Source organism: Trifolium pratense, linkage group LG1, assembly GCF_020283565.1.
Source record: "Trifolium pratense cultivar HEN17-A07 linkage group LG1, ARS_RC_1.1, whole genome shotgun sequence".
NCBI lineage: Eukaryota > Viridiplantae > Streptophyta > Magnoliopsida > Fabales > Fabaceae > Trifolium > Trifolium pratense.
The window spans coordinates 13278893-13296747 of NC_060059.1; the positions used below are offsets into that span (position 1 = coordinate 13278893).

At 35.8% G+C, this 17855-nt stretch overlaps 3 protein-coding genes across 4 annotated transcripts; all 3 read right to left on the minus strand.

Moving 5' to 3' along the window:
• Window positions 1-7425: 7425 nt before the first annotated feature.
• On the minus strand, window positions 7426-9928 carry LOC123909593 (elongation factor 1-alpha-like). Of its 2 annotated transcripts, none has more exons than XM_045960462.1 (3): window positions 9762-9928; window positions 8677-9169; window positions 7426-8588 (listed from the first exon to the last, which is right to left on the minus strand). In XM_045960462.1, exons 2-3 carry the CDS (start codon window positions 9136-9138, stop codon window positions 7719-7721), a joined length of 1332 nt encoding a protein of 443 aa, XP_045816418.1. In that variant the 5' UTR covers window positions 9139-9169; window positions 9762-9928; the 3' UTR covers window positions 7426-7718. The 2 variants fall into 2 exon arrangements, with proteins under 2 accessions (XP_045816418.1, XP_045816422.1); XM_045960466.1 differs by having other exon boundaries at window positions 8677-9172; window positions 9762-9900.
• A 3298-nt stretch (window positions 9929-13226) lies between these two features.
• On the minus strand, window positions 13227-13841 carry LOC123888699 (kunitz type trypsin inhibitor 104-like). The gene has a single exon (XM_045937838.1). The coding sequence runs from the start codon at window positions 13839-13841 to the stop codon at window positions 13227-13229; it is 615 nt and encodes a 204-aa protein (XP_045793794.1).
• Window positions 13842-15964: 2123 nt separating this feature from the next.
• Window positions 15965-16579, minus strand: LOC123888707 (kunitz type trypsin inhibitor 111-like). The gene has a single exon (XM_045937848.1). The coding sequence runs from the start codon at window positions 16577-16579 to the stop codon at window positions 15965-15967; it is 615 nt and encodes a 204-aa protein (XP_045793804.1).
• Between the last annotated feature and the right edge of the window lie 1276 nt (window positions 16580-17855).

The window sequence follows — 17855 nt, forward strand, 5'->3', positions numbered from 1 at the left end:
TGAAACACCGGCGACATCGATGGTGCGTCTCGCTTCGATTCATCTTGATGGCTTGGCTTTACAATGGCATCTCAACTATATGCGTCAAAAATTCGATGTCTACCCGTCTTGGCAACAATACATCACCGATGTTACTGCTCGTTTCGGTGACGCTTATGAAGACCCTCTGTCTTCGTTATTGCAAATCAAACACACTGGCAAAATCCAGGACTACATCGATCAATTTGAGTTGGCCTTAACACAGGTAAACCTAATCCCAGAACACTCCCTCAGTATTTTTCTAGCTGGTCTTGAACAAAACACTCAGATGCATGTTCGCATGTTCAACCCTTCTTCAATCTCTCATGCTGCAAATTTAGCTAAGTTACATGAAGCTTCCACCTCCCTCCCACATCGAAACACGTCAAAATTTAGCCCTTTTTCCAAAAATCAAGGTCTCCTTAGTAAACCCACTACGTCAAATTCACCATCCACAACCTCCCCTATTCCTAATGGTACTGCTTCCCTTGTCCAGAAATCCAATTCTCCTCGTCCAACTCGTACCTATTCTGGTCTCGAGATGTCGGAGCGTAGAGCAAAGGGTCTATGTATGTTTTGTGATGAGCAATTTACACCGGGACACCAATTTAAACACAAACGTTATCAGATTAATGTGTTGGAAATTGATGATGATGATGATTGTAATGGTGAGGAGCCGAATTCTGAGAGTGTTGCAGAAATGGAATCCCTTTCCGCTTTTGAAAACGCTCAGCTATCGTTACAGGCTTTGACTGGTATCGCCAATTACCAGACTATGCGTGTTACTGGCTTACATGAAAAAAAGATGCTACACATTTTGCTGGATAGTGGTAGCACTCATAACTTTCTGGATTTAGAGACTGCAAAATCACTGGGTTGCAAATTGGAGGCCATTTCTCCCTTATCAGTAACCGGTGGTGGTGGTCATAAGCTTGAAGCTGCCTACATTTGTCGTGGTTTTCAATGGCAGTTGCAACAAGCCAAATTTAATGCTGATGTCATTGTGTTACCTTTGGTGTGTTGTGATTTGATATTGGGTATACAATGGTTAAAATCTTTGGGACCTATACTTTGGGATTTTGAGAAATTGCAGATGGAGTTTCATACACAGGGCAAGAGATTTGTTCTACGTGGTGCAAAGGTTCCCAGTTTTAAGCTTGTTAATAACAAATCATTTGCTCAGGCTGTTCACAAGGGAGCTGAGTTGTGTTTTCTTTCTATTTCAAATCATGTTAATAGCTTTGATGTTCCCACGTGTTATGTGATGCAATCTGGGGTTTCTGATGTGTCCTTGCCTCCGGTTATTGCTGATTTGATCGAAGATTATGGAGATATCTTCAGGGATCCTGAACATCTGCCTCCTCCTCGCCCTGGTTTTGATCACAAAATTCCACTTAAGGAGGGCGCTGAGCCTTTCAATTTACGCCCCTATCGTTTCTCCGTTATTCAAAAGGATATCATTGATAAGTTAGTCAATGATATGTTGGCTCAAGGCATTGTGCAACACAGCAACAGTCCTTTTGCTTCACCAACCATTTTGGTCCGAAAGAAAGATGGTTCTTGGCGATTGTGTGTAGATTTTCGACGACTTAATGATCTCACTATCAAAGATCGTTTCCCAATACCTTTGATAGAAGACTTGATGGATGAATTATGTGGGTCTGTTGTGTTCTCCAAGCTTGATATGCGGTCCGGTTATCATCAATTGCGCATGGCTAAAGGTGAGGAGCACAAAACTGCATTTAAGACACATAGTGGGCATTATGAATACTTAGTGATGCCCTTTGGCCTCACCAATGCACCTGCTTCATTCCAGTCCCTTATGAATCAGGTTTTTCAACCATTCCTCCGAAAGTTTGTTATTATCTTCTTTGATGATCTGTTGATATATAGTCAGTCCATTGAAGATCATTTAGTCCACTTACGGTTGATTTTTCACACCATTAGAGCGAATCATTTATTCCTTAATAGATCTAAATGTTCATTTGCTTTACCCAAAGTGGAATATTTGGGCCATTTTATTACCAAGGAAGGTGTATCTACTGACCCTGCAAAAATACAAGCGGTTAGTTCATGGCCAATTCCCCAAAATGTTAAGCAATTGAGGGGTTTTTTGGGTCTTGCTGGTTATTACCGTCGATTTGTCCAGGATTTTGGTAAATTGGCGAAACCCTTGACAGACTTGTTGAAGAAGGAGGGTTTTGTATGGACTGACAATGCTACTCAAGCTTTTATGCAACTCAAGCAAGCTTTGATTACTGCTCCTGTTTTGAGTCTTCCTAATTTTTCCAAGCAATTTGTAGTGGAGACTGATGCTTCTGGGAAGGGCATTGGTGCTGTCCTTATGCAGGAACAACACCCCGTGGCTTATATCAGTAAATCCTTGGGCCCTAAGCAACAGGCTATGTCCGTATATGAAAGGGAATTATTGGCAATTGTGTACGCAGTTCAGAAATGGGGTTCTTATCTCTCCCATGCACCTTTTGTTATTCGAACTGATCAAAAAAGCATTAAACACATGCTGGATCAGAAGCTGAATACCCCTTTTCAGCAAGTTTGGGTTGCTAAATTACTTGGTTTTGACTTTGAGATTCATTATAAGGAAGGCTCCTCTAATTTGGCAGCCGATGCTCTCTCAAGAAAAACTGGCGCTGAATTATTGCCTTTGTTCTTAGATAATGCTGCACCTGATTTGTTGACTTCTATCACTGCTTCTTGGCAGCAAGATCCTCATTTCAAGGCTATCATTTTGGATTTACAAAGCAACCCTCAATCTCATCCCAAATTTTCATGGACTAGGGGTGAATTACGCAGAAGAGGCAAGTTAGTTATTGGATCCGATCCTGCAGTTAAGGAATCTATACTTCATTGGTTACACGATTCCGCACTGGGTGGACATTCAGGTAGAGATGTCACTGCTACCAGAATTAAATCTTTATTTTATTGGAAAGGTATGACTAAGGATATTCTTCACTATGTTAAGAACTGTGGTGTGTGTCAGCGCAACAAGCCAGATTTGGCGGCTTATCCCGGGCTGCTGCAACCTTTACCCATTCCCACTCAAATTTGGACTGCTATTAGTATGGATTTTATTGAAGGTCTTCCTACTTCTGCGGGTAAGCAAGTCATATTTGTAGTAGTTGACAGATTAAGCAAATATGCTCATTTCATGGCTTTATCTCATCCTTATACTGCACTTGATGTGGCTCAGTTGTTCTTAGATAATGTGTTTAAGCTTCATGGTATGCCTGAAACTATTACAAGTGATAGGGATCCTATTTTTCTTAGCACTTTTTGGCATGAATTTTTTAAACTCCAAGGTGTAGCTTTGCATAAGTCCACCGCTTACCATCCTCAGTCCGATGGTCAAACTGAGATTGTCAATAAGTGCCTAGAGACTTATTTAAGGTGTATGTGTTCATCAAGACCTACTAACTGGTTCAAATGGTTGTCTCTGGCTGAATGGTGGTATAATACCAATTATCACTCTTCTATTCACACTACTCCGTTTGAGGTGGTTTATGGTCAGCCCCCACCTATTCATCTACCTTATCTGCCTGGTTCCTCTCCATCTTTCTCGGTGGACAGATCTCTCATAGCTAGAGATGAAGCTATTAAACTTCTCAAATTTCATTTGCTTCGTGCTCAGAATCGCATGTCTCAGCAAGCCAACAAACATAGAAGTGATAGAGTTTTTTCTATTGGTGATTACGTATATTTGAAGCTTCAACCTTATAGGCAGCTTTCTATGAAAAAACACGGTTACAACAAATTGTTACCAAAATTTTATGGTCCATTTAAGGTATTGGATCGCATTGGTGGTGCTGCTTATCAGTTAGAATTGCCTCCTTCTGCTGCTATTCATAATGTTTTCCATGTGTCTCAGCTTAAGTTGTGTCCTAACCCTCAGACTCAACCCATTCAGCATCTTCCCTCAGCTACTGCTGGTGTACCCAAAGTCCCTGTTGCTATTTTGGATAGGAAAATGGTTAAGCGTGGGAACATAGCTGCAACTAAGGTGTTGGTGCAATGGCAGGATTCTCCTCCAAACCTTGCTACTTGGGAATTCTATTCTGAGTTGTTGAAGAAGTATCCTGATTTTCACCCATGAGGACATGGTTGTTTTGAAGGGGAGGGTATTGTCATAGAATAATTAGTTATTTTACAATTTTAGTTATTTTACAATTTGAAGCAAATAATACATTACTGTTTTGCCCTTTATGTATTTTGTCGTATTATTATTTCCTCTGCAATGATTGGTTGATGTTGTAACCAGCTTGCTATTTATAAGCCGTTGTGGCCAAGAGAATAAGGAATCCAATATTTCAACAAATTCTTCTTAACCCTAAAATCTCTATTTGTGTTCATCGTTTCTACATCAACGAGTGGTATTCTGAAATATTGCTACTCCTGGTATAGTTACAGGGTATTACCGGATCTAATCCCTAATATCCAAACTCCTGTACCAATAACACTATGAAGGCACATGCCTGCAAGAATTTGTTATTAATATGTGCTCAAATTTTGACCAACACACATAGAAAGTTGTTAGGATAATAGGATTAGAGGCACTAGTAGAGTGTGGGGGCACATCCATCACACACAAACGTGATCACATCCCATATCTCATCTCATATATATATTAAAATAAGGAAAATTCTAACTAATGTTAGTTATGAAAAAATCATTCAATATTTCCAAACTATATAATGCCACAAAATTATATATGTGTGCATATTAGAATTTAGGAGGCCTATACTCAACCATAAAAGATAATTTGGGAGTTGAGGTTTACACTATCTTTATAAAAACTATCTATGTCATATCTCTAACCAATATGAGACTTCTAACAATACCCCCAGATGAAAATTTCTGGCTCCGTCACGATTTGTGTACTCTAAACGTCACCGAGAGATATAACCTCCCTTTGTTCTTTCCTCTTTTTTTTTTTTTTTTTTTTCTTTGTTCTTTCCTCTATTATAATCAATATTTGGAGCCATTAAATTTGACAAGTGACAACTAAGTAGTTGTTACGAATCTGTCAAGTAAGAATGATTTTAAATAAAAATATATATGTTTTTCCTTTGAAAGATAAAACTAGCTAATTAGTGGAATTGATCTCTAGTTCTCTACTACTTTTTTATAAAACTAGCTAATATATTTTTTTTTATAAGCATAAAACTAGCTAATTTGATTTTTATTAAACAAGTGACCATTCAATAATTTTAAAAATATTAAAACTCCTACAATACGAGCATATACGTGCAAGTTTTGTCTTTGTGAATTGTGATGCTCATTTTTAATTAGTTATAGGCAAATGAATTTTCTTCTCTTAACATCTTAAATTAAAAGTGTCTACGTATATTTTGAATTCATCTAGTTCGAAGGCTAATGCTACGGTGGATCAGCTTCACAAGTGGTCCACCGTGGAAAGTGATCTACTGAATATGAATTTTACGAAATTCACTGTTGGATTGAAAGTTTATATTGTATAGACCATCCATAAATTTTTTAAAATTTTTTGAAAATCATTTGATATGTTATTGAGACCCATCAAGATTTACGTTATTTAATAAACCGTTAATCTTGATGTGTCTCAATAACATATCAAATGATTTTCAATTTTTCTAAATTTTTCTACGGATGATCTATACGATGTAAACTTTCAATCCAACGGTGAATTTTGTAAAATTCATATTCGTTATAATGTTTTTCATGACTGATCCACAATGGACCACTTGATGAAGTGGTCCATATTAGAATTTACCATGTTTTGAATGGTAGGTAGATGACAATTCAACAAATCATGGTGAATCAATTAGTTTGGATAACTAGTATATAATTAAGAATAATTTAGAATTCAGTAAAAAGGTAAATATCTAAAAGAGACTATTTTCTTTTTAAAACTATTCATGGTTTTGTCTAATATATATAAGTTAAATTGTTTTACACCACTCATAAGTATGTTTTTCATCATTGAATCAATAAGTCACACCATATACTTATTCAAAAAAAAAATTAAGTCACACCATATTTTATTTGATCCAATGATGTGATTTATTGATCTAATGATAAAAATCAATTTATACATGATGTAAGACATGTCTCACTTATATACTAGAAATATGTTTGTTATTGAAAACAAATAAATTCAATTAGTGAAATGTTAAATAAAACCAGTCACAGAATGCAAGAATGGGTGGAATTGAAAAATGCTCTTGCTCCCCTAAATAATGAGGCTATGAAATGAGATTATGATTGAATCAAATTCTAAGTACACAGTTGATATTGCTAAACCAAATCAGCAGTCTAACTGCTTCCAAAATCTAGTAGTTCTCACATAACAGAAAAATTAAAGCATAAACATGAAAAAGAAATGGCCCTGCCACAGTCGATCTAGAATCAAGTTCTGTGAATGACAGTGCAGACTTTGCACTTAATCTGAAAAACAAGTTAACTAAATGAAAAATATAAGTACTACTATGATGAGCAACCATTTATTGTAATCACGACGATAATTTTATCACAGAATGTAAACTTGGACTGAAAAACTTCACATGGTAAGCGATCCATTCTCGAACTCTAAGTGGACTCATGCTTAAGATTGCAAGAGGTGAGAAGTTGAATCTCTGTAGAAAATCACTTAAAAGTAAAAATCACTTTAATAAAAGAAGACATTGTGCTTTAATCTAAACTTTCATCAAATTTAGACACTTTTCCATTGATGTTTGTGAGAGGTGAAGAAGATTTAGAGTGAAATGTTCAGTTTTTGAAAAGCTTATACCAATAAGCATAAATTTTTAAATATATTTGGGTTTATAAAGATATGTTTTGCGTTACTGAAAATATATATTTAGATGAATATGTGATAATGGGTCAGTAAATGTAGAATAAAAGCATTTATGTGATAATGGGTCAGTAAATGTAGAATAAAAGCATTACATGGCAAAGATATCTACTTTAAATCTGGGGTTCCTACTTGCAAAATGTAAAATTTAGAAAACCAGAATATCAAATAATCAGAGCATTGTGCAAGTGCCACATCAATTTAATAGCACACGGTTCAAATACTACTCCGATCTTAACAATGAGATTCAACGACCAAGCCTTATATCACAAAGTGTGATAGGCTTTACAAATGTTTCAAAGTGAACTGCCGTCTGTGGGAATCAAACCCACGATCACATGGTTAAAAGCCATGCGATCTACCAGCTGATGGCTAGATAAAAACCGCACATGCATTTATGCTCTAAGCTGGTGAATAATCAGAAATCTTGTCATGAAATTACCACATTAACACTGCACATACATTTATGTTCTAGGCTGGCGAATAATCAGCATGCAGATAAATGCCTCAACAACAATTAAAACAAACACACCATAACAACTTAAAACCAACACCATAGATACACAAACAGTCAACATTAATAAACCAAATCAGCGGCAGTCTATCTGCTTACAAAATATAGTGGTTCTAACAGAATGAAAAATTAAAGCATAAACATGAAAAACAAATATCCCTACCACCGTCGATCAAGAACCCAGTTCTGTGAACAAAAGTTGCGAGATGACGGAGCAGATTTCACACTTAATCCGAAAAACAAGTTGACTGAATGAAAAATATAAGTACTAATAGGATGAGTAAACCATTTACTATAATCGCGACAATAGACTTCCCTGGATAGATTATCCTTCACGGTTCACTTCTTCTTGGGCTTAGGTCCTCCACTGGGTTCCTTCTTCTCCACAGCCTTGATGACTCCAACAGCCACAGTTTGACGCATGTCTCTGACAGCAAAACGGCCGAGTGGAGGATATTCAGAGAAAGTCTCAGCAACCATGGGCTTGGTGGGAACCATCTTAATGATACCAGCATCACCATTCTTCAAGAATTTGGGCTCCTTCTCAATTTCCTTACCAGAACGCCTATCGATCTTGGTAACAAGCTCAGCAAACTTGACAGCAATGTGGGAGGTGTGGCAGTCAAGAACAGGGGCATAACCATTTCCAATCTGGCCAGGGTGATTCATGATGATCACTTGAGAGGTGAAGTTAGCAGCCTCCTTAGCTGGGTTATCCTTGGAGTTTGAGGCAACATAACCACGCTTGAGATCCTTAACAGCAACATTCTTAACGTTGAATCCCACATTGTCACCGGGAAGGGCCTCTTGGAGAGCTTCATGGTGCATCTCCACGGACTTGACTTCCGTAGTCAGTCCAGTTGGTGCAAAAGTCACCACCATTCCAGGTTTCAAGAAACCAGTCTCAACACGTCCCACAGGCACAGTTCCAATTCCTCCAATCTTGTAGACATCCTGAAGCGGTAATCGGAGGGGCTTGTCTGATGGCCTCTTAGGCTCGTTGATTTGGTCAAGGGCCTCAAGAAGGGTTGGACCCTTGTACCAATCAAGATTAGTAGAGCGCTCAATCATGTTATCTCCCTCGAATCCAGAGATGGGAACAAATGGAATTTTTTCTGGGTTATAGCCAACCTTCTTCAAATAGGATGAAACTTCCTTCACAATTTCATCATACCTACCCTTAGAGTACTTGGGTGTAGTGGCATCCATCTGTTCAAGACGGAACAAAAATTAGTACTTGCATAAGTTAATTATAAAGTAAAACCAATCAAATTTGCAACTTCAAATTTAAACATACCTTGTTGCAGCAGCAGATCATTTGCTTGACACCAAGAGTGAAAGCAAGGAGAGCATGTTCACGGGTCTGTCCGTCTTTAGAAATACCAGCTTCAAAACCACCAGTAGTGGAATCAATGATGAGAACAGCACAATCAGCTTGGGATGTTCCAGTAATCATGTTCTTAATGAAATCCCTATGTCCGGGGGCATCAATGACAGTGCAGTAGTACTTAGTTGTCTCAAACTTCCAGAGAGCAATGTCAATTGTGATACCTCTTTCACGCTCAGCCTTAAGCTTGTCAAGAACCCAAGCATACTTGAATGAACGCTTGTTCATCTCAGCAGCTTCTTTCTCAAACCTCTCAATCACACGCTTGTCAATACCGCCAAGCTTGTAGATCAAGTGACCGGTGGTAGTCGACTTCCCAGAGTCGACATGGCCAATGACAACAATGTTAATATGAACCTTTTCCTTACCCATCTGTCCTTAAAAGCTTAATCAACAAAAAGATCTGCTGATTCAAGAAAGAAAACCGTAGATAAGTATGATCCCAAAGAATAAACGAAAAGATTGTGGAAGACTACTATGAACAACGCATGAAAAAAGGGATCGGACGTTTCAACAAAGAAAACAATAGTATCAATCTTCAACACACCAACAACAGAATACACAATCCAAGTCAATAATTCAATATCAAGATGTAAATACACAAATTATTTCAACAGATTAAGCATACACATCACGATGTGAAAACAGATTAACAAACCCTAAATATATATAACTAAAAAATAACATCTTTATAGTATAATCACATGTTCATGTTATACAAAATCCTCAGTGAAAAGATTGATGCTTTAATAACAAATAAAAGTACTGATTCATAAACAAAAAAACAATTATCACACAATGTGTATTCACAATTTGGGATTTAACATGAACACAAGTTCTAACAAACTAGGTCAAATTGAAACAAAAATCAGAAACAAAAAACAAAAAACAAAGCAATGTCTAATATAATGTAATGAAATCCAAACAACGTGAATAAACTTTGAATAGATGATGATAATAAGAATAAAACGATGAAAACGAAATCGAAGGGTTACCTTGTGAAGGAGGAAGGTGCGGTAGAACTCTGGAGGCAAAAAGCAGTAGGGTTTTGAAAAGTGTTAGACTTAGAGGGGTTTATATAGTAACGTGGTACTCAAGATTAAGATTTTTTTTTTTTTTGAACAGCAAGATTAAGAATTAAGGATTCAAATCAGATTGTTTAAGATTGTGCCAAAAATAATAAAAGGTTAAATATAAAATGAACACTTGTATATTGAGCAAAAAAAAAAATAACAATTGTACCAAAAAAAGAAAACACTTTTTTATTTTTTATTTTTTTGAATAAATACTTTTTTTTATTTAGTCGCTTGCGGTAAATTATAAGGTTAAATATATTTTTGGTTGCTATAGTTTTCCATAATTTTGTTTTTAGTCCTTGAAGATTTTTTTCGTACTTTCTAGTTCCTGAAGATTTTTCCATCAGCGTTTTTTGTCCCTACTTTTTATTCAACTCGTGCATATCATTTGATTTTTTTTTCTTCGGTCATGTTTAGTACATTATATGAATCTCTCTTACAAAAGTTTAAATTTTTTTAATCAAAAGATGAATTAATTATGAAATTTTAAGTTATATAACATTGTAAATAAATATTATTTTGGCCCACAATGTTTGAAAATGATGTGTTAGATCTGTTAAAAAATTGGGGATTGTACAATTCTTTGGGTGCCCGAATTGATTTAGAAACTAGTCATGAAAAAGAACAATTATGTTTCTGACATTTTATTGGCCCTAGGCAAAGTACGAAAAATAACTTATTTCATTTACCATAATATGTTTTACTAGCACAAAACTAATAACAAAAAAAAAAAAGAAATTGATCGTTATTAGTATTAAATAACCCGAAAAAATGGTTAAATATATTTTTAGCTCCTATAAATATATCAAATTTCTTTTGTAGTCTCTATAAAAAATTTCAGGGCAGTTTTGATTCTCAAATATTTTCTGTCACAATTTGTTGTCCCTACTTTTAAGTCAATCCATGTATATGTGCAGAAGTTTGTTAGTCCCCGTGAGCTTAGCTCGGATGGCAGAGAGATTGCACTATATGTGCAGAAGTCAAAGTTCGAACCCCAAACACTCCACTTATTCACCTTTAAGGTGGATTTTCTAGTCACTAGACTATTTGACAAAAAACAAATCTCTCTTGAAAAATTTTAAATTTATTAATGAGGTATGAATTAAATAGAGATTTTAAAGTTTTTCATGTGCTTAAAAATTCATATTTAATTCATTTTATGTTAAGAAATTCCAATTTGTTGTGGGAGAAGTTTTTCTGATATTATACACATAAATACAAAGAATCATACAAAAATGTGAAAGTAAAGAATAAGAGAAATACAAAGAATATTCAGCGCCAAAAAATCCACTTGGGTTGGTGCATTGGTATTGGCTTGGACCTGAGAGTGTGCTCCTCTTGAGGTCTGAGATTCGATTATCTATGGTGCCAATTTGGGTGGGCTAATTTAGCTTCAAAAAAAAAAATCCAGCGCCAAAAATATTTTCTTACTCTAAATTATGGACCAATATAGTTTATCATATACTACTCTTATCTTTGAGTGTGTTAGTATCAATTACCACCTGAATTTCACCAACATGTGGAGGTAAGTAGGGGTTCTCCAAACCAACATTTAAAGGATATGATCCATTTCTGGGGACCAAAGTGATCTTTCCAGTGCCTGAGATAGGAAAGGTTTTAATTTGCGGTTGCAGTCGCGGATGCAGTTGCGACTGCAGGTGTTGTGGTTGCGGTCATTGCGGTCGCTGCGAAGTAGATTGCGGCTGCTGCGGTGTGAAATAATTTTCTATCCTCACAAACACAATAAAAACCATAATTTCTTATATATCTTTTATTTATAGTTCTCTCTACCACAGTGGCAAATTAACCAAATCCAGTGCAGAAACCAAACTTTCAAACACAATCAAAAAATCTAGGCCAGAACAACATGAGTGAAAATTCAGTGGTTCAGTATGTTGCCCCTTCAAATGTTTATCTAGATTCTAATTTTCTACCTGTTGCAGTCCGTTGCGGTCAAAACGTTGTTGCTGAAAAATTTCGTTGCGTTGCAGTTTCATTGCGCATCCCGAGTGATCTAAGTTCACACCGCAATTGCGGTCTGATGCGGTTGCGCTGTCGACCGCATCCGCAATATTGCGGCTGCATCAGGTGATGCGGTCCGCAATTTAAAACCTTAGGAGGCCGGATAAAGTATTCGTCACTTTCCTCATCAGATTCGCCGTGTGTGTCTATGACAAACTGATCAGCTATTGATGTTGAGATCATCATAAAGAGGCACACATGAGCAAGGATGAAAATCGTTAGGGATCTTGTTGTTGTCATGATGGTTGTTAATGAATTATGGATTATTTGAAGGCTTTAGTGGTTTTATGTTTTTGCTATTCGTTGTAAGGCAATGTATTTATAGGATTGACATGTTACCATGCATGCAATGTATTGAATGATTGATGAATATTAAACAAATGACCATTTTCTAATTGCTAACTTGCTCTGTAACTTAGTTTTGATCGCATGATTATGATAGGGTGGAAATGGTGATTTTTTTCCTAGTTTGAATCGTTGAGACCAAAATCCACCAGCATGCTAAAACACTTTTGTGGTCACTGTCTTTTTCATTTGTTCATCTGTCCGTAAATTAATAAATAATTATACCAAAAAAAATAATTGTTGCATAGGAATTGTATCCTTAAAAGTATATGATAATATTTTGCAGTCAAAAGAGAAATAAAGCTAAGGCACGGCTCATATATAGTCTGGAATCAAATCTGATTTCTTAATTTTAAGTGTGTGTTTGGCATCACAGTTCGTAGGTTCACCGAAATTAGGGCAAGCTAGCCACTGTGATTTTGCAATAGCTTCTATTCTAAAATCATGTGACTCGCTATAATTTCTACCGAATTTACTTTGATATTTACTAGTTACTATCATCAAAGATGCACTAAATCTGATAAGGTTAACTAAGCAAATCTAATTAGTTGACAACAATAATATTATATTTTATATCGAGGAGACGGTTCAAGTTGTTGGAGTAGTGCTTTTCATATATTTATAGGAACGTTCAATATGTTTTGGAACTCGATTTCGAAATTAAATTGTTACCAGTAAAATATTTGTGTTTGGTAATGGTGATTTGTGTTTTGAGAGGAAGGAGATGCAATGTATTAAACGAACACATGACTAATTTTGATTGATCCACCTCACCTCAGTTAAGTACGTATACCCAACAAAATTAACAAGGTAGCGAAGAATGTACCTAAATACATTAACAATATCTTCACCTAAGTAAAGAAATTAACAAGCTTTATTTTTTTGACAGAATACATATAACATTCTCGTTCTTTCATCATTTTATCGTGAAAATGAACGACAGCACCACATTTATTGGTAAACAACATAAATGTGTAAACGCACTACACATATGAACTACTTCACTGTCAATCCTGATTAGCTTTTCTGGAACACAACAGGGACGAGATCAACATCAAGGGCCAATAGATTCTTGCCATTCTCATGAATAATTCCAACAGCCCCACATTCAAGCATACAATCGGGGCATACCTCTCTAGGACACCATTCGATGAAATAGATACCAGCAGCTTCACTCTGCATAATCCTAAAGAAGTTACCAAATGATCCAATTGTACCGTCATCTTTACCAGTGATAATGAGCCTCCTTCCGCTCGTAGCATCCCTCTCACCCAATCTCCAGTCTGTTGACTGTCCACAAGTTGTGGAAGCTATGAATTGGATTCTCAAGTCTCTGTTATGCCTCACATCGTCTTCATCGTGATGGGAAACAAAAGGTATGAACACAACAGTCAAACCATGTGGTAAGTCAGGGTTGTCAAGGCCAACATTCCAAGGACATGATCCATTGTTTAAGACCAAAGAGAAACTTCCGCCATTGCTTGTGATAGCAGGCCTGATGAAGTATTCGTCTCCTTCTTCAACGGATTCTCCGTTTGTGTCTATGATAAACTGAGCTATTGATGTTGAGATCATCACAAAGAGGCACACATTAGCAAGGATGAATATCGCGAGGGATCTTGTTGTTGTCATGGTTGTTGATGAATTATGGAGTATTTGAAGGATTTAGTGGTTTTGTGTTTTTTTCTATTCGTTGTGTGGCAAGGTATATATAGGATAGATCATGTTACCATGCATGCATGCAATGTATAGAATAATTGATGAATATTAAATGTTACTTTGTTTTGATCACATGAAATGGTGAACTTTTTCCTAGTTTGAATCGATGCATAGAGACCAAAATCCACCAGCATGCTAAAACACTTTTGTCTGTTTCATTTGTTCATTCTCACTGTAAATTAATAAATTTGTTGGTTACTTTGTCTGTTTCATTTGTTCGTTCTGTCAGTAAATTAATATATAATTATATTAAAAAAAAAAAAAGGTTGCACTTGTTGCATAGGAATTGTATCCTTGAAAGTGTGATAATAACATGCAGTCAAAGTAGAAGTAAAGCTAAGGCACAGCTCATATTCTTACGATTGGTTAATGGTGAGTTCCCAGACAGCACAAACATGATAGCAGGAGGTCCAATAGATCTTAAAAAATTAGAACTAACTCAATCCTACAAAACCGGCTAGTAAGGTGAGGATTGCCTCTACTTATAAACCCATGTTTAGCCATCTCACATCCAATGTGAAACTCTTAACACATTTCGTCTGATTTCAAATCCGATTTCCTAATTTTAAGTGTGTTTGGTCACCGAAATTAGTGTAAGCCACTGTGATTTTGTAATAGCTTATTTTCCAAAATAATCTAACTCAACACGATTTCAACGAATTTACTTTGATACTTACTATCAAAGATATGCACTAAATCTGATAAACTAAACAAATCTAATTATGTTGACAAAGCCTCAGCCAAAGTGGGAGAGATTTGAATGAATCTGCTCCAGTTTTGTGGCAGCAACATGCACAACTCCTGCATAATCACTGTTAACCAGTCCTCAGCCTGTAGATCCGGGAGAATCTAACTAGATGAATTGTTGGACAGTTCATGAAGAGATGACTTTCCTTTTTTGTTATCTCTTATTTTGTTCAATTTCTTCCACAGGAATGACCTTACTCCCCAAACTAGCTAGAAATTTATAATTAAGTGCATGTGCAACACAAACATTATTTTAGTAACAGAAAGTTGAAAATGAAGTTCAGATGAATCATGTAGGGTTATGTGTACAGAGAGAAAGGTTACTAAATTTAGAACTTTGATATTTAAGGAACAAAAAAATTGACTTTAAAAGGAAAGGAATATAGAGAGCAAAATTGCAATTAAGTTTTAAAAATATGGAACATCCACTTATAAGACAAAAAATAAATTAAATGGTGAACACTATGATATCTAAGAAATATGATAGGCACGAGTAACCAATTAATTTAGTTGGTGGAATAGAAATAACTAAATTCATGCTCTAGAAGAACAGAAGAGGGCTCTCTTCCGAAAGCACGAATTTCTGCCTATTAGGGTGACCTCCAACTAAGAAGTCTTATTTTTTGCTTTTCAATTAACTTATTAACTTAATATGTTAGGACTTGACAACTTATTTTTTCTTTTAATCCATGTATTGTTCATCATTTTCCTCTTTTGATTTGTTGAGCACCTTTAAGCGGCCACACCAGAAATCACAATTTCCATCGCGGATGAGTTTTCCAGTCACATTTTTGGCCTAATATTGTCCATGATGGCTAGAAAATAGGAAAGTAGGTGATGCTCTAAAAATCTCTAAACTCTTGTCTAAAAATTGACCAGTTTTAAAGATGATTAAATAAAGCAAAGAAAATTGATGCGTTGATTCTTGTATGGGGTGGCCTGAGGCTCTGGAAGTTAAAGTTAAGAGGAATGTAGATGGTAATGGTGGTTTGTGTTTTGAGAGGAAGGAGATACAATGTATTGAATGAACACATGACTAATTTTGATTGATCCACTTCTGTTAAGTATGTATACCCAACAAAATTAACAAGGCAACGAAGAATGTACATAATGCAACATGATCAATTAAAGCTTTATTTATTTGACAGAATACATATAATATAACCTTCTCGTTCTTTCATGATTTTATCGTGAAAATGAACGATAGGACCACATTTATTGGTAAACAAGAAAGCAACAAGAGTCTGTAAACACACTATACATATGAACTACTACACCATCGATCCCGATTAGCTTTTCTGGAACACAACAGGGATGACACCGCCATCAAGGGCCAACAGAGTCTTTCCATTCTCACGAATGATACCAACAGCCCCACATTCAAGCATACAAGTGGGGCATACCTCTCTAGGACACCATTCGATGAAATAGATACCTACAGCTTCAGTCCGCACGATCCTAAAGAAGTTACCAAATGATCGAACTGTACCATCATCTCTTCCAGTGATAATGAGCCTCCTTCCACTCGTAGCGTCCCTCTCACCCAATCTCCAGTCTGTTGATTGTCCACAAGTTGTGGAAGCTATGAATTGGATTCTCAAGTCACTGTTAACCCTCACATCGTCTTCATCGTGATGGGAAACAAAAGGTATGAACACAACAGTCAAACCATGTGGTAAGTCAGGGTTGTCAAGGCCAACATTCAAAGGACATGATCCATTTTTTAAGACCAAAGAGAAACTTCCTCCATTGCCTGTGATAGCAGGCCTGATGTAGTATTCATCTCCTTCTTCAACAGATTCTCCGTTTGTGTCTATGATAAACTGAGCTATTGATGTTGAGATCATCACAACGAGGCACACATTCGCAAGGATGAATATCGTGAGGGATCTTGTGTTTGTCATGGTTGTTGATGAATTATGGAGTATTTGAAGGCTTTAGTGGTTTTGTGTTTTGTTATTCTTTGCGAGGCAAGGTATATATAGGATTTATTATGTACCATGCATGCATGCAATGTATAGAATGATTGATGAATATTAAATTTTACTTAGTTTTGATCGCATGAAATGGTGAATTTTTTCCTAGTTTGAATCGTTGCATACAGAGGCCAAAATCCACCAGCATGCTAAAACACTTTTGTCTGTATCATATTTTGTTGGTTACTTTGTCTGTTTCATTTGTATTCTCACTGTAAATTAATAAATTTGTTGGGTACTTTGTCTGTTTCATTTGTTCATTCTCACTGTAAATTAATAAATTATCAGAAAAAAATGTTGCATTTCTTGCATAGGTATTGTATCCTTAATAGTATGATAATATCATAATACTATCATGCAGGCACTTAATTTAAAGTAGAAGTAAAGCTAAGGCACAGCTCATCTCATTTCAAACAGAAATCAGATTTCCTAATTTTAAATCTACAATAAGGTTAACAACTTTAGATTTTCTATTGAGGAGTCAATTCAAGTTGTTGGAGTTGTGTTTTTCATATTGTTCCGACCTCAAGTCCGCAGCACCGTGTTGCCGAGATATTGTCCTTGGATTTATCCTTGGAAAAGACGTCTCGGTTGGTTGAGAAGTGTACGTGTTGTATATAAATTACTCTTGATCTCGATTTCTAAGCAATAAGACTTTAAGATGCATCAGAATAATATTAGTTGAAAAGTAATGTTTCCTGTAATTGATTGGAAGTAAATGACTAGAATTTAAAGGGACAATTGAATTAGAAAAGATTTGAAGTTAAACTCCCATAAATTAAAGTGCTTGAAGTAAAAACGTAAAAGGTAAAAAGACTCAATGGCAAGTAAAAGTAAATAAAAGAAAGGTTTGAATTGAAATGTTGACTGAATTAAAGAACTTGAAAGATTAATTTGCAGAAAGTGAAAGAAATTAAAGACATGGATGACATACTTAAGTTCTATGAAACTTAAACTCATTTCCAGTTTAGTAATAAGCTTCATAAATTAAGTATCTGGTCATTGTTCTCTTTGAGAACTTTTTATTTTATTTTGACAACAAAGCTGATCTCATTAGCTTGAAAGAAAATTATTACAATAAGAGGAGCAAACTTGTTCAGGAAATAAACAAATCCGGTCTCTGTTACCAACCGTTTTTTTTTTGCTACACCAACTACAGCATGAGCTACAATATTTTTTCCCCCTTCTAATAATTCTAGAATTT

Coding starts and splice junctions, on each gene's coding strand:
- LOC123909593 (XM_045960462.1), bottom strand. CDS start 9,138: ATGGGTAAGGAAAAGGTTCATATTAACATTGTTGTCATTGGCCATGTC. Junction 8,589..8,676: donor TGATCTGCTGCTGCAACAAG/GTATGTTTAAAT, acceptor CGTCTTGAACAG/ATGGATGCCACTACACCCAA.
- LOC123888699 (XM_045937838.1), bottom strand. CDS start 13,841: ATGACAACAACAAGATCCCTCGCGATATTCATCCTTGCTAATGTGTGC.
- LOC123888707 (XM_045937848.1), bottom strand. CDS start 16,579: ATGACAAACACAAGATCCCTCACGATATTCATCCTTGCGAATGTGTGC.